This window comes from Solanum dulcamara, chromosome 9, assembly GCF_947179165.1.
Source record: "Solanum dulcamara chromosome 9, daSolDulc1.2, whole genome shotgun sequence".
Lineage (NCBI taxonomy): Eukaryota > Viridiplantae > Streptophyta > Magnoliopsida > Solanales > Solanaceae > Solanum > Solanum dulcamara.
This window is the reverse complement of record NC_077245.1, coordinates 71,879,461-71,905,581: the sequence shown is the minus strand read 5'-3', so window position 1 is coordinate 71,905,581 and position 26,121 is coordinate 71,879,461. Positions and strand designations below refer to the sequence as shown.

The 26,121-nt window shown below is 32.8% G+C and overlaps 2 protein-coding genes across 3 annotated transcripts; both read left to right on the top strand.

Moving 5' to 3' along the window:
• The first annotated feature begins 5,888 nt into the window (after positions 1–5,888).
• LOC129903030 (uncharacterized) lies at positions 5,889–11,547 on the top strand. Of its 2 annotated transcripts, XM_055978503.1 has the most exons (3): positions 5,940–6,027; positions 9,000–9,114; positions 9,254–11,547. In XM_055978503.1, the coding sequence occupies exon 3, from the start codon at positions 9,278–9,280 to the stop codon at positions 11,378–11,380; it is 2,103 nt and encodes a 700-aa protein (XP_055834478.1). In that variant the 5' UTR covers positions 5,940–6,027; positions 9,000–9,114; positions 9,254–9,277; the 3' UTR covers positions 11,381–11,547. The 2 variants fall into 2 exon arrangements, with proteins under 2 accessions (XP_055834479.1, XP_055834478.1); XM_055978504.1 differs by lacking the exon at positions 9,000–9,114 and having other exon boundaries at positions 5,889–6,027.
• A 2,835-nt stretch (positions 11,548–14,382) lies between these two features.
• LOC129903449 (uncharacterized) lies at positions 14,383–25,515 on the top strand. The gene is made up of 14 exons (XM_055979004.1): positions 14,383–14,751; positions 16,041–16,081; positions 16,866–16,958; positions 17,794–17,868; positions 18,205–18,254; positions 18,611–18,700; positions 19,404–19,460; positions 20,375–20,444; positions 21,938–22,039; positions 22,120–22,172; positions 22,807–22,957; positions 23,093–23,177; positions 23,589–23,717; positions 25,090–25,515. The coding sequence occupies exons 1-14, from the start codon at positions 14,469–14,471 to the stop codon at positions 25,269–25,271; spliced, it is 1,461 nt and encodes a 486-aa protein (XP_055834979.1). The 5' UTR covers positions 14,383–14,468; the 3' UTR covers positions 25,272–25,515.
• Positions 25,516–26,121: the final 606 nt, after the last annotated feature.

Sequence of the window (26,121 nt, the reverse complement as noted above, 5' to 3'; positions counted from 1 at the left end):
AAAGATAGAGGGAGGTGTGGGTCGCGAAACAACCAAGCAGCTCACCACAAGTCCAAGATAACCCAAGCTCGAACTCAGAAAGCTCCGCGAGATGCGCCCGTATTCGGAATCGAATCTACACCACAAAAGAGTGCAACAAGTATAGTATGAGTATAAACCACGTATACTCAATATGTCTCATTGACCGACAACGAAGAAATAGTGACAGGAGTATAAAAAATTCATTCTCAAATTTTATAATTCTACATTATACTTATCAATAAAGTCTCAACAAAATAGGGATAATCAATGTCACAAAACATTTAACACATAATCAAGTAAAAGTGGAGAAAATAATGAGATGCAATGCAACACCATGAGATTATATGCTTCAATACCAAGTAACCTCACAACCGTATATACACAATACTTCTTAGAATATACTTCGAGAGTTTGTGACCCATGAGGGACTCGCGAGGTTCATATACCGACACGGACGATCTCCACGTGGCTATGTGGACGATCTCAACGCGCTATCATAAAATCAAACCATCCCCAGCACGGATAATCTCCACGTACCCATTTATAACCATAAAATGCTCTCTCACGAACGATTTCCCTTCTGTTAGACTTTTACTCATACTCAATCTCATGTCAATGCATGTGCACAATATAATTTCAACAACATAGCGGATGATGATGCATCTCAATAAATCAAATATCAGTATGACATATAATCACCTCAATTATCACAATTATACGGGTTTAAATAAGAAGCACAATCACACAAAAGAAATCAATCAATAACACATCAACTAATGCCCATATACTTTGGCATTCTCAAATTACATTCTTTCATTCTATAGTGATAAACTTTCTCTTTATAACACCGGTACTCGTATCAATGCCCGTCACATCATTGATACGAGACCCCCTTCTTTCGCCCTTGCCCGTTATCTATTATAATTTTTAATCTTTAATTAGAAAAACATTCTTCAACGAAGTCTTAACATACCTCGAATGACGAACACTTGTCAAAAATCCTCAAGATTTTGCCTTTTCTTTTCATAAGGCTTCGAAACGTTTCAAATCTATCAATAATGCATTATTCATAAATAAACGAATCTGTAGACACCATATTACTATATGTCTAGCCTAGATTCAAAAATTTACCACAAATCTATAATCAGTTACCTAAATCTCAAGCCTAGGGTTAAATCTCAATTTCTCCAAATAAATTTAATGTTATTCATATAATACTATACCTTAAATATTTAAGCATATACCAATATGTCAAAACTAACTTAACTACGAAAAACTTATGAATTCCCAAAGAAGTTAACCAACAAATTATAAAAAACCTTATATGTTGCCAACAACTGTTTCCGAGTAACTATCTAATTCCTTACACTCAATTTGCATTCTTAAATTAACGTCTGCAAGATTAAGAAATATAAGAAAAAAAACGTACAACTTGAACCACTAATTTACAAACATGCAAAGAAATTAAAAATTCACATAAATGGAACCAAGATGCCACTTTTGTTTTCTTGCCCATAACTAACCCTCATTTTATCATTATTTCATCATCTTTTTACTCTCTCTCTTGCAACAAATAATTAATTCCAATAGCATAAAGTGAACCCTTTTTTTTAATCCTAAAATATTCAATATACATTCAAGTTGTTGAATGTTTACATGCACACTAAAATCTTCTCTGGTTCACGCCTCCGCAGGTAGTTGTCCGCCCTCTCTTTCTTCTTTTATTTTTTTCCTCAAAGATACAATTTATAAAATACTACTCCTATTTTATCTAACTTAAATATATGTATTTTAAAGTAGTAGGTGTGAACCACTTCTAATTTAAATTAATTATTGCCTTCTATTAATAATTAAATTATATAAAAAATAAAATTACCACGTAAATTAATTATTTAAAAGAATACCGTTTAACTAAATAACCACAGTTAAACGAGTAGTTCAAAAGTTTTTTTTGTTTTTTTACGAGAAGAGTTAAAATAGTTTTAATGTTCAAAACGACCTAACGGGTCGTTACAAATTTAGACACAAAGCAGCATAACATTATAAGAACGTCTAGATACATACGAAATTAATACAAATCCAAATAAAAGGTCTAATTAAAAATAAGAATGCAATATACCCTTTATATATGGATAGGAGGTAGATCAAAGTGTTTCTTCATTATATGTAGAATTTGCATAAGTTTACAACTTAAAACAAAAGGTAGGAGAGTTGATTAGTTTTTGAACTTTATACAAATTACTATTAGAAAGAAGTTTTAAACGTTAAAATTTGGTTCAAACAGATGATTACACTTTTACCTACAATAAGAATAATAACAAAATACTCAATGTAATTCCACCAGTGGAATTTAGAAAGGATATGATATACACAGACTTTATCTTATATATTTGTGAGATAGATAGACTATTTCTGATAAATTTAAAGATTGACAAAAACTAACCAAAAGAAAATCCTATTAGAAGCCAATAGAGGATTCAAACATAACAACTTCTAAGAAAAATCATATATGATAATAACAGGAAAAACAGTGTGAAAACCAAAATATAATAAACAACAAATAGTAATAGCTAATACAATTCATCGTTTATTATATATATATTTTTTTTCTTGACTTCATATATACAATTTGAAAGAATCTTCAATAAAATTATAGACTATTCGTAGAAAAATTTGAGACTAACCGTGAACAAACATGCAATATTAGTTTTTGTGAAAATAATAGAGTAGGGTGGAATTATATTGCAAAAATAATATTTTGTAATATATAACAAAGAATGACCTAAACCTAAAAGTGCTGAAGGTTTCTTGTTCAATATTTTCTTTGTTCCTTTTTCATAAAAAATTATTATATTACACTTCAATATTTTCTTTGTTCTTTTTTTTTTATAAATTTATTATATTACATAATTTAAATAAAAAAAAAATTAATACACAAAATTTAGTTGCTTTTAAAATTCTAAATATTAAAATAATAAATAGAAAAGGATGATTTTGTCTAAAGCAAAATATTTTAATGAAGGATAGAAAATTCAATCAACATTATTAAGGCTTTTATGTTTTTAATATAGTATAGATATATATCGATTAGTCCCAAGTCCCCTCCCCCAACAAACTTTATAACCAAAACAATTAAATAAAATAATACAGTATTAAATATGTAAAAATATATGTGCTTAAATAAATCCACCGCCGACATCAGAATACCTCAATTAACTTCCTTTTCATCATCATTTATCACTAATTTCATAAATCACTTTTCAATCTGCTTTGAAGTTATTTTTTAAATATGTATTTTGGGACATTTTATATATATATATATATATATATATATTTTATATACAAGTTAAAAAAATAATAATAAATTCGTAAAACAATCCGTGTTTAAATAAATTCACTACCAACATCAAAATACCTCAATTAATTTCTTCTTCATGATCATTTGTCATCAATTTAAGAAATTACTTTTCAATTTCTGCTCCACATTTATTTTTAAATTTTGTATTTTTGGACACTTTTTATACAAAAAATGAATTAAAAGGATTATTCAGAAAATGGAGCGTTGCGAACTTGTGAAGATATTAAATGTGGAAATTTTAGATTTTTAATAAGAAAAAAAAAAGGAATATAAAGACGGAGAACTGAAGTGTGGCTAAGATTTTTTTTTCCTTTTTGGTTTTATTTTCATTCTTACGATCCAATAGCCAAAAAAGGAAAATACTAAGTTCAACAACAACAACAATACTACTACTAATAATAATACTAATAATATTAATAACAACAACAACAATAATAATAATAATAATAATTGTAATAATAATAATAATAATAATAATACTAATAATAATAACAACAACAACAACAATAATAATAATAATAATTGTAATAATAATAATAATACAAATAATAATTGTAATAATAATAATTGTAATAAATAACAACAATAATAATAATAATACTAATAATAATACTATGAATAATAATAATAATAATAATAATTATTATTATTATTATAATAAATAACAATAATAATAACAATAATACTAATAATAATAATAATAATAATAATATTATGAAGAATACTACTACAACTACTACTAATAATAATAATAATACTAATAATAAAACTAATAATAATAATAATAATTTTAATAATAATAATTGTAATAAATAACAATAATACTAATAATAAGACGACTACTACTACTACTAATAATACTATGAATACTACTACTACTACTACTACTACTAATAATAATAATACTAAAACTAATAATAATAATAACAATTGTAATAATAATAATTGTAATAAATAACAATAATAATAATAATACTATGAATAATACTAATAATAATAACAATAATAATAATAATAATAATAATAATTGTAATATTACTACTACTACTATTACTACTACTACTGCTACTACTAATAATAATTTAATAATAATAATTTAATAATAATAATATTAATAATAATAATAGATCCTGCAAAAGTATATGTGCTTAAATATATCTACCATCAGCATCACAGTAGCTTAATTAATTATTTTTCACCACGGTTTATCAATAATTTTAGAAATTATGTTTCAGTTTTACATTCATGTCTTGTTTTTGTATTTCAGGACAATTTTTACATAAAGAAGGATTAAGAGAATTTTTTAGAAAATGTAATATCGCGAGTTTGTGAAAGATATTGAATTTGAAATTTTATATTGATAATGAGAAAAAGAAGGAAAGAATATGAAGATGGAAATCGAAAAATGTGGCAAATATATTTATTTGTTTTTACCTTTTTTATTTTTATTTTATTTTTACGCTCTTCATTTTTTTTGAATAAAATTGCCACAACAATTTTTATCATGATAAAATTTTACGAGAAGTACCATATATAGTTACTTTCGCCATTCCTTTCTATCAGGCTAATCTAGCAAACTACTTTTAACGCTACAATTAAAAAATAAGCCTAGTTAAGTAAAAAAAAAAAAAGTCATGCATAAGCATTCGTGCTTAACTAACTTTTTCAAATAAATTTAAAAATAACTTGTGTATTTTCCTTAAGAGAAAAATATTATCTCCATCAATTTTTTCGTCATCATCATTTATCATTAATTTTATAAATTACTTTTCAGTCTATATTTTATACTCATATTTTTATTTCTGTATTTCAAAACACTTTTAATATAAAGAAGAATTAAAGAAAAAATTATGAATTTGTGAAAGATATTGAATATGTTATTTTAGATCAATAACGAAAAAAAGAAAGAAAAGATATATGAAGATGGAGAACTCAAAAAGTTGTAAATATACTTTTTTTTTGTTCTTAAACCTTCTTTTTTGTTTTAATTTCATTTCACATGCCTTTTTTGAAAATATATTACCACATTAATTTTTGTCATGATATTAATTTCACTAAAAGTATCATGCATAATTATTTTCGACCCCCTCCTTTTTTTTCTATCAAGTTCATCTAGTAAGCTACCCTGACGTAACAACAAAAAAGTTAAGTTTTAGTTAAATAAATAAAAGAATTTCCGCTTAAATATTCATGCTTAAATAACTTTTTCGAATGAATTTTCAAATAATTTATTTCTTCTTCATCACCATTTACCATCAATTTCAAAATCAGTTTTTGCTTCACCCTCATTTTCTATTTTTGTATTTCAAGATACTTTTATAAAGAAAGATAAAATGTTTTTGAATAAAATAAAAAATAACTCCCTAGAAAAACACTTTCCCTACACCACCCCCGCCCTATATTTCCCCCAAATTCCAAAAATTGCAAAGAAAAACCCTAAATTGGTCCACTGTTTTTCATTTCATCCCTGTATATTACCTATATATCTCTTTTTCCCTTGTCTGTCTGTCTCTCTCTCTCTATATATATATACACACACAAAATTCTTACAATCTCTCTTCTTTCTTACACCGTATTTTTCTCACAATTTTCTTCAGCTTCTACACAGTTTGCATCGATCGATCCGTCTCATTTCTCTTCTGTTACAGGTATGCTAGCTTGCTTATCATTTCCTGTACAATGGATGCTTTTTTTAATGATCAGTCTTTAATGGAGCTTTTTTATTGTGATGTTATGCTGAAAAGATTGTTTTTTTAGACGTTTTTTGAGTTTTTTTGAATGCCCATTTGGTGAATTATACGAATTTGTTTACCTTTCATTTTTTTTTTGAATTTTTTGTGTTTAGGGTTTGGGATTTGTTGTGGTTATGGAGGAATGGATAGATTCGTTGAATGAAGAGTGGAATTTTTGTTTTTGATGTTCTGGGATTGAGGGTATATGTGTATAGAGGTATATGAATTGGTATCTTTAGCTGAAGAAATGGGAATTTGAGAAGTGAAGTGGATTGAGCTTTCTAGCAGTCATTTGAAAATGATTGATTTTCAGCTCTCTTTTATAGGTTCTCTTTCTTAGTGATAGTAAAATGATAACGGGATTGTTGGTTTCCATGGTTAGAGACAGAGCTTTCTGAATTAAGTAAGAATTTACCTATAGTAAGTCGAGGAATGTGTACTGTCGGTAAACACCTGAGTTTTTCTTTTCGTGCACCTCAACTAGTACCTCCCATGAGCAAAAGATACTAGGTTACTCTGTCCACCAAGGCTTAAGACAAATGGGAAGAAATCACTTCTCTAATCTGAGACCTCATGGTTCTTAACCCATTCATTGTCCACGCTGGGAAACTCCCTTGGATGATGAGTTTTTTTTATTGACAAGTCAAAATTTCTAATTATAGAAGTTGCAAGCTTCGGTTTAATTTTGGCGCATTTGTTATTTCAAAGGACAGTTTCGAAAGATAAAAGTGGCTTGCTATCAATCCCTCGTATCTGCTTGTTTAATGAGTGTTAAATAATGGCGTGGACTTTACTGATAAAATAAATAAGTACTCCCTCCTGTCCAGAATAATTGATGTTTTAGGCTTGGGTACATGGATTGAATAATTCACTTATTCCTAAAAATTAAGGCCTTAATTATGATTTTCTTTTCTTTTAGGCTAATGCGATTATCATTAAGGGTGTGTTTGGTATGAAGTGAAATGTTTTATTGGAAAATAAGTAGGTTTCTTACTTATTTTTTAGTGTTTGCTAAGTAAACAAAAACAATATTATCCCAAGAGTATTTATATATAATCTAGCGAAATACTAGGTGGGCGGGATGGAGTGGGGAGTGAGCTCGGGGATGGTGGGGTGGGATGGTCACGGGGTGGGGTTTGGGGATGTTGATTGGGTGGGGAGGAGAAATGAACTTAGAATGTCACTTATGAAACTTGTTTTCTCTAGTTTCATTACGGAAGTCATTTTCGTCATATTTGAGGAGCTTGTTTTCTTAGAGAAAATATTTTGACCAACCAAACATGATAAATGGAAAACATTTACCAAACACACTCTAAATTTGTACATTGAATTTGGAATGCGTTTGAGGCAAATTTGGGAAAAACATTAATTACCTTGGTTTACAGCCAAAGGTATTTAGTAATGTAAGTTAGTATTTGCGATGTATCTTATTCCTCTTATCTTTTACTTCTACCTGTTGATTCATTTGCGTAGTTCATCTTACTATTTTTTTTAAAATTATTTTTCTTTCAATTTTGCTTTGATTCTTCTCTCTTTGATTCGAGGATGTACCAGAATCAACCTCTCTACCTCACAAAGGTAGGGGTAAGGTCTGCGTACATCCTACCCTTTTCAGACCCCATTTGTGGGATTAAATTGTGTATTAGGGGTGGGCCGTAATCGGGAATTGGAAGTAGATACCAAATACCAAACTTTGAAAGTTCGGTTTGGTTAATCACACTTTAGTATGGTAATTCGGTAATTACGTATTGAAGGAAAAGATGTTTTGACAAGATATGCTCATAATTACATGTTAGCTTTTAGAGAAACATATGGGGGTTAGATCTCCACTCTCAAGCCCTAATATTATGACTTTGTCGACATAGGTCAATTAGGACATCTAAATCACTCATTAATGTTACCCATATATATGGTAACAACTCATTAGGGTTGGGCGTTCAGTATTCGGTATGATATTTTCAAATTTTGGTAATTCGGTAATCGATGATTAAAGTAGATACCATATACTATGGGGTTGGATGGATAATTTTGGAAATAACTTTAAAATATGTGCAACTGCTGAAGGGCACATAATTAATGGGGTGGTAGAAACAAAACCACAGTTTTTTTTTGGAGTGGAAACAAAACTGAAGGTACAACACTACAACCTGCTTTGTGAGGTTGTTATCTGGATGGATGTTCCTCTGCTAATTACCTAAGTTGGGCCTTGGTTTTCCTGTTGGCGTAGCTCTTTCACAGGTTAATCTATATTTGCTTTACTTTAGTACACTGATTGTGGTGGTACTAGAATATCTTTTCTTGCTTTTTGACCCTACTGTTACTGTATGCTTTCATCAATGATCACCATACTGTCACTAGCACCACATTCAGCAGGATTCTTTGGCATATAATCATCTTCTCCTCATGTTTAAATAATTGAGAAAGCATACTGTAATGGCAATTGACATATGTTCACGTTTTTTCATGTGCAAGTCGGTCATTTTCCTTTTCTCATGTGATTTTGGTCAATGTCTTAGCCTATACCCCTTGATTTATCAACTATTTGAAACTTTGAACTTATTTTTCTGATTACTATGAATTTTATATGGCCTGTTGAGATACCGATGTAGACATTTGCTAGCACATGGTTGGCTAGCTAAAACCTAACTTTTGTTCTAGGCAAAGATCTTAAAATTGTTTAGCGACTCAGTGTTGTCCTTTCTCATTTGTAGTGATATCTTGTCAACAGTTGATAGTGAGATGTCAATCACCTAGGAAATCAAAGAGCTTTAGTTTACGATATTGTCTTTGATATTATTATAGATTTGGCATGGGTGCAGGCCTTTACTTATTGATCATTTCCTTTGATCCTGCATGTCTATACTCTAATAGATTTGGGATGGGTGCAGGCCTCTACTTATCGCTCATTTCCTTTGATCCTGCATGTCCGAGAGATACTTTTCTCATCAATTAAAAGATAGGGCAACTCGATGGTTATTTTGCTGATGTGGGCTGGTTCAAAAAGTTAAATAGCTTGGTTCTTTGCTCCTAGAGATGTTTTAGAATTGACTTGTGAAAAAATAATTGCTTTAGAATTACCTTGTCTGCTTGAAGTTACATTAATTAGTTGTTTGCTGACCTAATCAGCTCCTAACTTTTGTAGGTTTTAGAATTAGAAGCTGCAGTGATGTCTCAAGCGGCTAGGTCCAAGTCAAAAGATAAAAAGGTGAGTAAAGAACCACCAAAAGTTGCTTCAAAGCCTTCTAGTGCTAATGCAGGTGCTGGGGTTTCTGCCAGTGGATACAATCCTCTTTTGGGGACATTCCAAACATTTGACACAGCTCCTGTGACTTCAAATACTGCTCTCCACGTCAATGGTCGTTTCAGAAACATTGATGAGAGAGATGACCTTAGTGGGCACTCTCATGGAGCTGGTGGAGAGTATGAAACTGTATCCAATAATGGCAGCTGGTCTGGTGAGGAGGACCACAAAGAGAAAACTTCTAATCTTCCTCTTCGACAAGAGACCTTAGTTGGCTCTGATAATGACAAGCGGGAAAAAATCCGTCAGAAAAATGAGAGGAAGCATCAACGGCAGAAGGAAAGGCGAGCACAAGAGCTGCATGAGAAATGTAGTGGCTATCTCATGTCGAGAAAGCTTGAAACACTTGCTGAGCAGCTTGTGGCTATGGGGTTCTCCTCGGAACAGGCAACTATGGCTCTTATTCTGAATGAAGGCAAAGTAGAAGAATCAGTAGCATGGTTATTTGAAGGACGCAAAGAAGCAAACAAAGATGAGGGACAAAGTGCTGATACTGAGGGTAATTTGAAAATTGACATATCAGAAGAGTTTGCTCGTATTGCGGACATGGAAATTAGATTTAATTGCTCCAAGCAGGACGTTGAAAGAGCAGTAGTATCCTGTGAGGGCGATCTTGTGAGGGCTGAAGATATGTTGAGATCACAAAAGCAGGAGCCCCCCTCTGTGCTGCCCAAGCCAGAAGAAACTAGCGATCCTCCTACTATGGGCAATGACAAGCTACCAATTGGCGCCACCGAGAACTTAACAAGAGTACCTGTTAAACCTTCATCATCTAGTACAATACCAGCAAAGAGAGATGATAAAGACTTCGGTTATACTAAAGTTATTGCCCCAGCAGGGCCTTCTATGGATCCTGGGAGCAAAAACATACCCTTGCTGGAAGGGACTCAGCCAAAATTGGACCAGGGCAAGGCACCTCAAGTGTCGGTACCTGTTGACAAAAGTTTTCCAAATCCTGGATCAAATCCTTCTGTTTCCTTTTCTTTGTCATCTTCTTTGCAGGTGTCACTTCCACCCGCCAATACAGAAGCTCGTTATGTGGCTGTTGGAAATGAATTGAAGCATCTACCGATAGGAACTGTGAGAGAACCAGTTATAGTCGGAAATGAATTGAAGCATCTACCAACAGGAACTGTGAGAGAACCAGTTATAGTCATGCAACGACCCGAGTCTGTCAATGCCAGGCCCACTCCCACCTCAAATGTAAGCTCATCTCTTCCAGGAACAGCAGCACCGTTTTTTCCTAGAAATATTGTTGGAACAGTGACACCCAATGGTATGATTCCACATATACCTGGCACAAGAAGCTTTAGCATGAATGGTGTCAGCACTAACCACCAATTGTACAACCAACTTCATTATCAGCAGCACCAACGGCCAGAACAATTTGTTTCCAGCTACGGGACACTCGAACCTCCAGGAATTAGCTGGGGAAATAGTTTGCGGAGTCGGACAGGTGGTTCACCACAGACACAATCAGTTGCTGCAGCTTCATCACTCGGACTCTTCTCCGGGTGGGGCACCAATGGTACTTATGGTCTGCCATCTCCTGTTGACTGGAATACCAGTGGTGGCGCAGTTCTGCACCTAGATTACACAAACATAGACTGGAGTTTAGATTACGGTTCGTCATCATCAGGATCAGGTGGTGTGTGGCGAACAACGAACTCTTTAATGCAACCCTATGATCCTAAATATGATTCATTTTACCGTGGAATAGCTGCAAAGTCTACTTCAAAACCTGTTCTGCCCAATGAGATTGGTGTTCCAAACCCCGGGTTGCAGGATGGAGGAGTTAGTACAGCAGAGACGTCTGCGGCTGGTGGTTCTTGTCAGCAGACGTCTGTGGCGGGTGGTTCTCGTGAGTGGACGTCGACGACGGGTGGTTCTCGTGACTGGACTTCTCCCTTTGAAGAGAGAGACCTTTTTAGCTTACCAAGGCAGATTGTTTCTTCTCCCTCCCTGTAAAAAAAAATAAAAATAGGGGTAGAGGATTTGGGTGAATAAAAAACAAAGTGATGAGAAAAAGAGAATAGCAAAATGAGCTTGTATTTGTTGTTTATGTATGTTGGCTCTTATGATGCAATTTACCCTCTTGATATTGTGAAAAAATAGCATGCAGTTGTTTGGTTTAATGCCTCTTTTCTTCCCCATCTTTAAATCAAGTTACTGCTAAATATAACTGGCCGTTTGATCATGAATATTTTTTACTATTTCGAATTCTGACAATCATGTTTGGTCATAAAATTTTGGAATTTGAAAAATATCAAATAGTTGTTTTTTACTTTGTTCACTCTAAGGATGTGTTTGGTATTGTGGTAAAAGTATTTTTTGAAAAATGTTTTATGATTTTTTCTCATGTTCGGTTGGTCAAAGTTTTTTGAAAATATTTTCTTTGGGAAAATAAATTTCTTAAAAATGAAGAAAATAATCTTCCTAATTGAAAGTAGTGAAAACATGTGTCATTCCTAATTCATTGTGTCATCTCACCCTTCAACACATCTCATCTTTACCCACACTTCGTAGCTCCCATCCGCCTTACCTTACGTATTATTTGTCTAGTTGATCCACAAATGTTTTATATACTTTTTGCTTGTTTACCAAATACAAATATAAGTAGAAATTCACTTATTTTCTTTGAAAACGTTTTCTATTTTTTCATTCCTTCGTATCGAATACATAATTAACTCGTGAAAATTTAAAAATGATTCTAATTTATATGTATGGTCAAACACAATTTAATTTTAAAAATAATTTCCACCTTGAAAATAAAAACCATTCTCTTCAAATTTCATGGCCAAATACGAATTAAATTAAATTAAAATAAAATACAAAAAAAATGACAAAAATCAATTTTATTGACTGCTTTAATCGAACCACGTACAAGAGAAGCTTATTCGTAATTGGTGCATGTTGGTTAATCCTTAGTTAATTTTATCAAGCACTTCAAACTCTTATTCTTTGATGCATGCACTAACACCCCGTTTGGATTGACTTATAAGTTATTTATAAGTTGTTTTTAATTTTTTTGAGTATTTGACTGGCCAACTTAAAGTCATTTTGTGTTTATAATAAGCCCCAATAAATAATTGAATTTCTTTGGATGAGCTTATTTTAAACAACTTATAAGTTGAAAACAGCTTATAAGTCAAAAAAAATAATTTGGGCTGAACCTAATTTATAACCAGTTTTCAACTTATAAGTTATTTAAAATAAGTCCATCCAAACAGGCTCTAAGTCATATAATTCGTGTCATGTCTAAGTCAACGTATATAAAAGTTAAATTAATTTAGATTAAATATATAATCTAAATTAACACACAAAATTACTTATTCCTTTAATATATGCGCTAAATCACAACAATTTATCGTTATGTCAATTAGGTCAGCATATTTAAAAGTTTCGGACTATATACATAATCTAAATTAACGTACAAATTTACTTATTCCTTTGATGCATACAAATACAATAAATCATGAAAATATGTCGTCACGTCAATTAAGTCAACGTATCTAAAGTTGAACTTATCCTCACTAAATTCATAATCTAAATTAACGTACAAATTTACTTATCCTTTGATGCATATACTAAATCACGATAATTTATTGTCATGTCAACGTATTTAAAAGTTTCGGACCAAATATATAATCTATATTAACGTACAAATTTACTTATTCCTCTAATGCATGCAATAAATCATGATAATTTATCAAGCAACATATCTAAAATTGAACTAATCCGAATTAAATACAAAATCTAAATTAACGTATAAATTTACTTATTCATTTGATGCATACAATAAATCATGAAACTTATCACCATGTCAATTAAGTCGACGTATTTAAAATTGAACTGATTCAGACTAAATACAAAATCTAAATTAACGTACATTACTTATTTCTTTAATGCATACACTAAATCATGATAATTTATCTTCATCTCAATCAAGTCAACATATCTAAAAGTTAACTGGTCTAGGCTACATATATAATCTAAATTAATGTACAAAAAGTTATAAAATATATTTTTAAAACTCTTATTTTGGTATATATATATATATAAATACTTGGTAATTGAGTGAAGGTTAGTTTCAAATAACTTCCTCCCTCGTGATTTACGTCATTATCATTGCCTCATTTATTATTATTTTTAAAATAATTCTTTTAATTTATTTATAATTAAATAATAATTGTGATTTAATCAATTTATCTTTTATAATATTCTATATTCTTTGGTATAAATAATTTCAAGCATCTTTGTTGGAAAATAAATTCCACAGCGTATATGTTTGTTGTGTTATTTATAAAAGGCAAATTTATAAATAGGTATAGATGGGTAAATATTTTATTTCATTTGAGTTATCACTGAATTAAAAACATCTTATACAATCCAATTTTTGTACAACAATGTAGTTTGTTTAGCATTTTTCTTTTTGCTGCTATAATAAAATATTATTTTAGAGAATATATAATATGACATAACATGAAAAGTTAGATTTAAAAAAATTTAATTGTAATAATGAAATAATATTATAAAGGATTATAGAGAAGACTGAGTAGGCGCTTGGCTATAGACTCTCAATATTTATCACTTTTTGGAATTTTATAAAATTGAAGTTGTATTTGATTTTCAAAAATTTCCTATTATTTAATTATTTTTTTAATAAATTCCCTCTCAAATACATCACTCTCCTCGCGCTAATATATTTTTATCCCCTCTCGTATACATTTCTCCCCTCTCTCTAATATATTATTTCCCTCTCGGATATGTTCTTTTCCTATCCCTTTTCTGATACACCTCTATCCCTTCTCAGATATATCCTCTCCTATCGGGTATATCCCTCTTTTATGTATCTGAATGTCTATAATATATTCAGAATGCTCCAAAATTCATAAATTCTAAAAAAAATTATAATATAATATAATTAGCTTCTAACCAATTTTAAGTAAATATGCCGTCTTTTTTTCTAGCCCAACCAACCCAAAGCCAAAAAGAACTGGCTGGGAGGGAACAGTAAAGCACAAAAATCAAGAAAACTTAAAACTCCCCTCAAAAAATGGCCTTTTTTTCATCATCTTCTTCTCTATTACTTCATTTCAAGCTTCCCATTCCTCATACTAAAAGCCCATTTCATAGATTTTCTTCAAATTCTTGTTTGGTACCCACAAAGATTTTCCCCAAATGTTGTTCTAAAAACTCAAAGTTATCAACTCTTTTCAAGTGTTATTCTCAAAGACAGTCCACTGAACAAAAAACTGAAGAAATTGAAGGAAAAATTGTTTATGACTTTGAAAGACTTTTTTCTAACCTCAATCAAGTCACTTTGAAAAGAGAACCAGGTATTAAACTGTTTCATTTGGCTTGACTTTTGAGTATAATGGTCTGATCAAAAGAGGCGAATTCAAGATTTGAACTTTGTGAGTTCTTAATTGTAGTACAATGACCTTAATTTAGTAATTGAGTTTTAAATTTAATTTTTGTACATATTTAGTGCTAATTTCCTTTTTATTTGGTCCTGAAAAGCATGATATCTCAATTTATTTTTACTTGTTCACTCTGTACTAAAAAATACATGTTCACTATTACTTATCTAATTTGGAAAAAATCAAGAGATAATTTGATATTTTATACCTATTTTACTCTTATTATTAAGTACTTGTTATTTTCAATTCATTTTTCAACGAGTGAGATGACTTGTAATAATTAGCGTGATATAGTAAATTGTCACTTTATTTATTAATTTATAAAGGGTGTACCAAATCAAATATGGATAAGTAAAGATGGACAGAGATCACAATTTTTAAAAGTCTTTCCTATTCTCTTATGCTTTGTGCCCAGTCAAACACCTCACGTGAGAATAATTATTTAACACACATACAAATATGGTCAAAATCGAATGAGTTTTATTGAACACGTAACTTAACCCTTACATCTGCCCCTGCTGATCAATGGCGTTTACATAAGTTAAATTGGTTTTGTGTGCATTAGCATTTAGTAGCATTCGAATGGTTTATCTTGGAAATAAAATTCCTGAGGATTCTAGGAGGGTCGTTTGGTTCTATGTTGCTCGGACTCTCCAAAAATGTCAATGGGTGCGTGTCGGATTCTCCAAAAGTAGTGATTTTTTGAGAATCTGACATAGTGAAGAGTCTGCACAACTTGGTTTGGTTCACATGTTATTTATGCTATAAGGCATGGATTATTTAATGTGGTGAATAATAATGTAGGAATTTTAATGGGATGAATAAACAATACAAGAAATGTTATGTAGGATTACTTACAACAACAACAACATACCGAGTATAGTCCCACAAGTGGAGTCTTGGGAGGTTAGAGTGTACGCAGACCTTATCCCTACCTTGGTAGGTAGAGAGGTTGTTTTACGATAGGCACTCGTCTCATGATATGTAGGATTACCTTATTTAAGGAAAGTTTTGTCTTTAAATATTTCAGCTCTTCGGTTGAAATAAATTATTGGTCTAGCTGGATTGGTACTGGGACTAATGTTAAAGCCAAAAGCTATGTTCTTTATGCCCGGAATGTAAACGCAAAGTTCTTTTAGAATTTTTGTTTTATGGAAATCTTGATGTTTTATGTATTTGCTTAACTGTTGTCCTCAATTCTCCAGGAAGCCTCAGCAGCGCCATTTTTCTCGTTGCTGGTACCACTGTACGTTTTCTCTCACTGCGTGAACTGTGCATGTGTATGTACTTTATGTATAATATATGCACACAGCGTCGTCTGAAATTTTATGTGGTTGTAACATGTTCAAAGCTGTTCTGCACACTCAACTTTCTGCTGCTTTTGAAACAACTGATCTTCTATGTGTCCCGAAATTGCTTTCCCTTCATCAGGACATCATCAATTTCATGCTATTCATTAAATCTCCAAATTTACGTTACCGAACGATAGCATCCTGTTATTCTACCAGAAATTTCAATTTATTAGATTTAGTGTAACTTTAAAGCGATGTATTTACAAGTATGAGGAAGTTAATGAAGCAGCCTGTATGGACAATTGGACACTCATTTCTTAATATATTTTCCTGATTAAGGTGGAAGATTTTGAAGGGGAGCCTTGGAGTGACTGGTAAAGTTGTTGTCATGTGACCAGGAGGTCACAGGTTCAAGCCTTGGAAACAGCCTCTGGCAGAAATGCAAGGTAAGGCTGCGTATAATAGACCCTTGTGGTCGGGCCCTTCTCCGGACCCTACGCATAGCGGGAGCTTAGTGCCCCGGGCTGACCCCTTAAGTTGAATGATTTTGATTCTCTTAAAGGAGTATCAGAAAGTAATGTGAAGTGCACGATGAAGGGAGGTTAATATCAACAATTCACGAGCATGTTCTGATTGCAGATTCTTTCTCGATTGGCATCATTTCACCTATGCTTTTACTCTTAATTAACACGCATCAAAGGACTAGTCATAAACTTACATCTTTGTGGCATTGAATAGGTAGGTGCAGGTATTCTTGCTATTCCTGCAGTCACACAAGAATCTGGATTTCTAGCCTCTGCAGTAGTTTGCATTATATGCTGGATTTATATGGTAAATGATTCAGCATTCGTTCTATTTTTGTCAGTTTTTTCATTTTCTTGTCTGTTTCCTCAAGAATCTATGAAAAACCAGTACACGTGTAAAAGTCGATTACTTAATTCACTGGTTGCCCTTATGGTTTCCTCTATATAATAACCTCCACGTTAATAGAATATTATTGTTTATATTTCTGAAAACTGATTCAATAGAACCCGTCAATGATTGTCTAAAATTTAAATTCCTAGCATCTCTTAGTGCAGCTAGAAAAGTTTCAGGTAACCCTTTAAGAGTTAAAGGCTTAAAAGCAATTTGAATCATGCCTATATGCATAAAATTATACTTAGATCTATAAGATTCTATATCTCTTTATTTAATAAACAGATAGTTTGCTCATCAGAATTAAGAGCTTAGCTTATGATTGTTCAGTTGTTTTTATTAATTGTTTGGTTGAAAATTTATCAAACCATCCATAATCATATATGGTTTTTGTATCAATTTTTGGAATAGTCCATTTATTTAATAAATCCAGATTTTGAGAGCCTTTAACTACCTCTTCTAGTCTAGTACTTTTAATACTAGTTTCTCCCAGATCCATATGAAAAGAAATCATATCTATGCCAAAGATTTTAGATCTATAACATATATACCATGAAAATTCCTAGGCTCTGATACCATCGTGGAGATTCCCCACTCTTCAACAGATATAATCTGTTCAAAAAAAATCATAATGTTCTTGTTATTAGCACAAACCTGTGATTCCTCTTATCTTTCCTCCATCCCACTCATAAACAAACCAGTCCTCAATTTTCTGCAGTAATAAGATTCTTGGAAATCCAAAATGGTGCAGGTGGTGACTGGACTACTTATTGCAGAAGTAAATGTGAAGACAATGTGTGAGCTTGGTTCAGGCGGTGTTTCATTGGTAAGATACTTATTGATTTGCGCATAAATTTTTTCCTTCTTCCTTATTTAATAAAATAGTTTTATTAAATTACTCAAACCAGATGGATATTAAATTGGAAATGAAGATGTTTGTTTTCACATCTAAAATGTTTTAAATAGATGGTCTTATTTCACATTAATTTCTTATGAACTTTTAAGATAGTATCATCTATACTTCTCATTATGCTCAAGACTTTATTTGAAGTTGTTTCCTCACTTCCTCTAGATGTGGTAGCCATGCTAATCCGAGATGCTTACTTTGCTTTTCAACTAATTCCATTCATTTCTTAATCTCAATGGGACATGGCTATTTCAGGTGTCAATGGTCAGGAGAACCCTAGGAAATGCAGGAGTGCAAGTAGCTTGGTAGGTTGATCTTACATCTTTAATTCTGCAAAAACTGGTTACCTTATTGCTTGGATCCCATAATTTTTCCAGTAAACACTAATCTTGTTACAATAATGATTTATCGACTGCTTTAAGAGAAAAAGGAAAAACAAAATGTATAGTAATTGACATTTGATGGTATTGGTATTCATTGGTGTATGTTAACATATCATTAATTGATCTACCCCCCCCCCCCCAAAAAAAAAAAAAATAAATAAAAAAAAATGTTTTCTTAGTTATGAGGATCAAATGTAATTAGTTTTACACACACATAACCAGTCAGTAATTTGATTTGAATAATTTTCCATCTGATGAAACTGTGTTTCTGATGGCAGCTGGTCCTACATTTTCATCCATTATGCCCTTCTTGTTGCTTATGTGGCTCGTTCTTCAGATATATTAACAACCTTCTGCGGGATTCCATTGTATGTTCAAATCTCCCTTAAATTTTTTTATGGTATCATCAGTTTTGTAGTTTTTATGCTTTAGTTGATGATTGTCTTAAAATATATTTTATCATGTAATGATATAAATTAGTTGTTTAATAAGAAAAGTAAATACTATAGTCCTGGGCTTTTGCAATACACAAGAGTTTGGCTTTCCAATTTATACTTCACGAGCAAAGGTTGATGCCTGATGTCATTGTGGACTATATCCTTGTGCTACCTCTTGGTCTTGGAGGTTCTACCTGCATTGCTGCCTTCCAGTCCTGAATATATACTTGATAGCAGGCATTTTAGGAATTGCAAGTTAGAGTGTATGCGTACCTTACCCCTATCTTGGGAGGTAGAGAGACTGTTTCAGATTGCAAGTATCAGTAAATAAAAGATTTACTTGGAAATGGGCTCTATTACTCCTCATATCCTTTTGCTATGTCTAAATCTAGGATCTAGACTTTGCTAACAGAATTATGGTTTTTCTTGGTTTAAAAGCTTTAAAAGTAAATTTTGTCTTTGGTACTATTTCTTCCTAAATAGTCAAAATGATGTCTTTGGGATGTTTTGTTATTCCTGTATGCGTTATTTAGAAGCACCATAAGTTTGGCATTAATTTTTCATAGCTTCTTGGAGAATATTGTAAATCGTTTCATATGATTTTTAGGTGTTGATAGCAGCATTATGATTGCAGATGGGAAACCGCGACCTTGTTTTCGTTTCTTCTTGGAGGGATTTGCTTCTCTGGAAGGTTCGCATTGCTTTCTCATTTTTTGTTGGTCATGTCCCTCTTTTTTTATTATCATGATTAGTAATCCATTGATCCCTTGTTAAAAACCAATGACTACAAGTATGCTTTACCTTAAAAAATAGTTTGATCCATGAAAGTTTAGTGCATTTTGTAAGAAGGTCCAAGAGAAAATTGTCTAGGAATGGCACCCAAAGGTATGGCTGGGTGTGGCTTAGTGGTCAATGAACCATGAGGTGTTAGGCTCAAATCCCAGCAGAGACAAAAGAAACACTAGGTGATTTCTTCTCATCTGTCCTAGCCTTGGTGGACAGAGTTATCTGGTACCTGATACCTGCTGCTAGTGGGAGGTGACAGGTATTCCGTGGAATTAATCGAGGTGTGGGAAAGCTGGCCCGGGCACCACGGTTATCAAAAAGATAAAATTTTCTACGAATGGATGCTCTGACATGCTCCGATATTCATATGAAATAATTTCTGCGATAAATGGTTTATTTTCAACTTGTACTCTGTGACCTTCCTATGCTTTATGGCTCCTTAATTCTTTGTTACATCTGAAGAACAATGCTTGTCAAAAAATAAAACAAATATAAACATCTGAAGAAAAATTTGCTATTACCCCTAATCTTTTTCTTCCTTGTTCAAAGATAGGATGCTGTCTGCTTCACTAAATACTCACATTGTGTATAAAATTCATTTCATGTAAATGGATATGCTCTTTTCAACTGTTGGTAAAAGAAACATTGCTAAATAATGGCAAAGCAATATCTTGTGCCTCAGGAGTTGTATTCTGCACAGTTAATTTCATTGTATTCTCTTCTGCATGGAGGAATAATTCCTTTTCTTTTTTGAAAAATGATACATGATTTTCATCTTTAGAAAATTGTGAAAGTGACACATTTTCTAATTTTGTTTAGCCAGCGAACTATTGGTGCGGTTAACGGTGTCCTTGTGTTTGGAATCATTGCCTCTTTCACAGCTCTTGTGGTAATTTCCATTCTCGATCAAGTAGAACAAAGCTGTTATTATTATCTTTAGGATAATATAGCTTTTTTGCATTTTACTTTTAGGGTGCAGTAATGATATTCCTCTTTGTAGACCAATGTATTTTCATACTTCACTGAAGTTGGTGACATCGTATCTGACTCATGCCAATATATGCCTCAATTGATGACACCGACATAGGTTAGCTGCCGGCCTGCCGCCTGAATTATTCAGATGGCCTAGACTCTGAGGACTTTTAGTCTTTAGATGTTGCATGAGATGGTAAATGCTTCTTGCCGACAGTTTTGCTTAGTGGTTGGTCCAAAAGCTATATTGGTAGATATGAAAAAAGTGAATTACTTCATATAGTACTACATGCTATATGCTTATTAGATTAGTAGATGATTATTGGTTCATTTGAGCTTCTTAATGCTTGGACACGTTCATCTTTGTTTCTTGTTTATATATGCTGTAGACATGATAATTTATACTTCCCATAAGTCCAGACCTTATTGATAAATTTCTTCAGAATGACATTTATCGAATTCTTATTTGAGATATTATATGAAATAGTAAATGGTTCTTGCCAACAGGTCTGTTTAATGGAAGTTCCTCAAGCTACATATGATGTTACTAGTAAAAGAAGTGATAACTTCACATGGCCACACTAATACGAACATTGCATTAATAAATGGTTCTTGGCTAAGATGAGCTTCTTAATAGACATGGTCTACTTTATTTGCTGCTTATACAAACTATACAAATGACAAAGGAGTCGATACATTCCCATACATCACATGCAGACCAGCAAAACAAGGTTCTGGGAAATCCACATTAATAGAATGTTGATTGAGATGCTTGCATGAGATGGTAAATGTTCGTGTCAACAGATTTTCCCAGTGGCAGTCGTGAGGCTATAATGTAACATGAGCAGAAATTAATAATTTTACATGGCATCATATTACCATGCGTACTACATTGGTAGATGATCATTGGTCCATTTGAGCTTTTTAATGCTTAGACATGATCCCAATTATTTGTTGTTAATGTATGCTATACAGATGATAAAGGATTTAATACAATCTCATAAATCATGTGATTTCCTTTTTTGTTTGCTTTGTATTGCTTTTCGTATTAGTTGCCATATTTTCTTCATTGTTGTATTTCCTCATTCACAACATTTTGATTTGATGCACTTGAACCAAGGGTCTTTCGTAAACAACCTCTCTATCTCCACGAGGTAGGGGTAAGGTCTGCGTACACTCTACCCTCCTCATACCCCACTTATGGGATTACACTGGACATGTTGTTGTTATCGTCATAAATCATGTGATACTTGAAAAACAAAAGATGATATAAATTTGACAACTTTAAAAAGTCAATGATACACTTGTGCCATATTAATCCATATCTTTAAAATACCTGCATCAAGCTTAATGTAAAGCACGGGAAATGGCTCAACGAGAAATATTAATATCCCATCTTTTATGCCTAAGGTTGTCACCAGTGGAGACTTGCACTGGGAGGCTCTTCTGAAAGCTAATTTTGAAGCTGCTCCTCAAAGTATACCCATAATTGCACTTTCTTTTGTTTATCAGGTAACACGTTTTTTCAATCAACTCATATAGTCACCCTGGGATTGTGTGTCTTAAGTTAATAAATTGCTTTTTGTTCTCAGAATGTTGTACCTGTTCTCTGTACAAATCTTGAAGGGGATCTGTCAAAAGTAAGGTGATTAACAGTATTTTGCTTTCATTACTGCAGCATATAATATACAGTTGCCATACTTTCTGAACTCATAATTCTGAATCTATATTTCTTGTTCATTTGATAACATAATTTTCACTCTTTGTTTCTTCTTCACTTAATATGATGCATTTGATTGGACGCCTAACTAAGGAAATAATTTGACTTGTATTTAAATCTTTATTGGTATAAGAAACCATCTACAACATTTTTGTGAAAATTTGGTCAGCGTCCTTTGTGGACGCTGTTTCACTGTGTCCATCTTTGCTATATTTAGGAGTTAATGGTAAAAAAAGCACCTAAAGTATCATCTTTTCGTGAGTTTCATGCCTCAACTATCACTTCCTTTGTATTAAAACACACATCAATGCTAAGTTGGCCTACACGCGCCTTTTGTCGATTGGGAACAAATATTTGGCAAGCTCAACATCGAGGTGTGTTTTAATACAAAGGGAGGAATAGTTTAGGTAGGTAAAGGGAATGGACAGTTGAGGTATGAAACTCATTTAGGTATGTTTTTGATCATTAACTCCTTATTTAACGTCGATCAATATTTCAGGTAGTACTATATAGTTGGCTATTGTTACATTCTAAATAAATGATGGTTATGGCACTGTAGGAGCGCTATAGTTTTTGGGACAGCAATTCCCCTTGCTCTATTTCTTGTTTGGGATGGTGTCATTTTAGGAACAATCACAGCTCTTGGAACTGAAGCAGACAAGATTGCGGATCCACTACAACTATTGCGGTCTACTAATGGAATCGTTGGGGTTGGTACTTATTTCGATGATATACTATATTTCTTTATTGAAATTAAGTAAAATAATTAGGCACTGAGCTTTACTCCTCTTGTCTAAACACTGTATTTGCAGCCAATAGTTGATGTTTAAACATTGTATTTGCAGCCAATAGTTGATCTCTTTTCACTTTTGGCAATTGCTACTTCTTATATCGGGTTTGTCTTGGGCCTTGCGGACTTTCTTGCCGACTGTGAGTAACTTAGTTCTGTAACTGTTTAATCTATCAACATGTACTATTTTCAAGACTTCTCTTGTTAGCTTAACTTGGGTTGGAGTTGGTATAGTTGCGAATGATTTTCTTGCAAAAAGTCTTCTTTATGTGGTTCATATTTACAGGGCAGCTTATTTTATCGAGTTTGTTTCCCATTTAGCTTCTCTTTGTGGAGTCGATAAACAAAATTATGTCTCAAAAACTACATATTCTTTGTTACCGTTGCATAAACGTTTTTGAGCTAATTCCACCAGCTACATTATTACCTTGTAGATTTCACTACATTATGTAATCTTTATAAGCTGGTTTGATCACTGTAATAAGTTGCAATTTTAACACACTTTGTGAGGTCTAACTTATGCTTTACCTTTGTCATTGAACTGCTGGCAGTGCTGAAACTCCCGTCGGGCCCTAACAGGCCCCTTCCGTACTTACTTACTTTGGTTCCTCCACTGATACTTTCACTGCTAGATCCAGAGATATTCTTTAAAGCGCTGGATTTTGCGGGAACCTATGGAGGTATGTAGATTTACCTACAGTATAACTTTCTTTTACTGTAATCGGGCAGTAGGAGAATAATATGTACAACAGAGAGGCAAAATGGTGTACAAAGTGACACGCTGTCTATGTTGCTGGGACCTCCAAAAATGTTGCCTCACTTGTGTTGAATCCTCCAAAATGTGCAGCTTTTGGAGGACCTGACACTCACCCGCCAATATTTTTAAAGAGTCTGAGCAACATAGCATGAAGTACATAAAGCAAAGAAGATTCTATGTACTATATTAGACAACTAATTCAAAAGCAATAGAATTTACATTCCTCTCTCTTCGAGAACAAATATGAATGCCCGCATGCTGTTTGCATAGGATTAACGAAATGATACCGGGAATGAAGTTCAATAGTTTTGTTGCATATTGTGCACAGGGGTGGAATCAGAACTTTTGGCAAGGGAATTCAAAAGGGTAAAAAGAATGTCTCTAGCGAGACTCGAAACTGCAACAATGGGCTACACCTTAAGACCTTGGTTGTTGAGCTGCAGTTCATATTGTGTCGAGGGGATTCAAAACTTAATATTTATACATAAATAAATAATTGACCTTATATATAATTTTCCAATGGAGGGGGGTCAGTTCTGTAGTTCCGCCCTTGATTGTGCACCCCTGAGGATGGAGGTCTATAGAGGTGAGGGTGGGAAAAGGATAGAAAAAGTAAAAATAGATCAATCACCAATAGCTCCTTGATGTGTAGAACTGGAAAAATACTAGTATTAGATAAAAAAAAACAGAAGCTTCTTTGAAAGAACCTGATCCTTCTGGAAATCAAATTCTTACTTAATTTGGAACAAGAAAACTGTGAAGCATCTATTGGAGATTTTTTTTCTTTTTTCAAGTTATTGCTCACGTAGAAGAAGCAGAGCAGAGCCTTAGTGCTATAGTAAGAGTTGATGCCATGTGACTAGGAGGTCACAGATTCAAGCTGTAGAAGCAACCTCTTGCAGAAGTGCAAGTTAAGGCTGCGTGATCCAATGTGGTCTAGCCTTTCCCTGAACCCGCAAATGGTGGGAGCTTAGCCTACCTACCTGTTTTTTTATAGCTATCGCTCACCATGAAGGGGAGCCTTAAAGCAACCGTAAGTTGTATCAGTGTGAACTATAAATAACAAGTTCGAGCTATGGAATTAACCAATGATGCTTGCATTAGGGTAGACGGATTACGTCAATGCCTCTTTTGAGGTGCGACCCTTCTTTTGACCGCACGAATGCCAGATACTTCATGCATCAGCTTCCCATTTTATTGCTCACCCTGAAATTTCAACTTCATTTTGGGACATACTTAGATGTGGTGTCAGCTGAATATCAATTTATTTAATTCGTGTGCTTGCCTCTTTGTAGTTTTGGTGCTTTTTGGACTTCTTCCAGCTGCAATGTCCTGGTCAGACAGGTATTCGGAATCAACTCAAACTCCAAACTTACCTCCAGTGGTCCCCGGAGGAAAGATCACCATTTCACTTGTTTTCGGAGGTGCAGCATTTGTCATTCTTTCGGAAATAGTAGAAAACTTTGCACATACATAGTTGTTGACAATGGAGGTGATTATTTATGCTTGTATCTGCTCGTCTCATCTCGAGTTACCACATTTCCCAGAATGTTTCTAGAAGTGCTAGCTAATTTCCAGTGTATGAATTACTGTTTGGATATACTGGTGAAATTGTTGTGCATATGATCAGGTAGAAACAACAACACTAGAATAAAGTTCTCAGAGATTGGATTAATCATGTTTTATTCACTGAAATTATGAAAGAAAGTCATTGTCAACTATTTTCTTTTGTTTAATATACAAATTGCTATCCTGTTATATGACATGTAATCAGTTACGAAGTCAAGAATTTCGTTAAAGGTATTTAAGATTAAATATATCTGTATAAAAAAGTAATATTTAAGCTATATCCACTGTATAATTTTCCGATGAGAGATGTTCAACCATGCCTGTAAATTGTAATATAAGATAACTCTCAACTCACATCTCTGATTCTTTTTTTTTCTTTTGAATGAGAATGCAATATCAAATACAGTTATATAGACAGATATCAATGAATCTCAAATGAATAATACATAAATGTATCTTTTAATTTGACCTCAATTAACATCTATACCTCACTTTGAAGGTGCACAAGTAAGCACTTAAAATTGAACAAATAGACACGCATCTTATATGGCATAATATAAATCAATTTGAGTATATCTCACATGAATTGCTACTACGTATGTCTACTTATTCAACTTCATATAAGTTTTATATACGTACTTGAACACAACTAAAATTGAAGGACATAGATGTCAGCTAATTTCAAATCACATAACATGTTTATATATTACCTATAGACAGCCAAAATGCCAAATCATGGCAACTTAAAAACACCATGT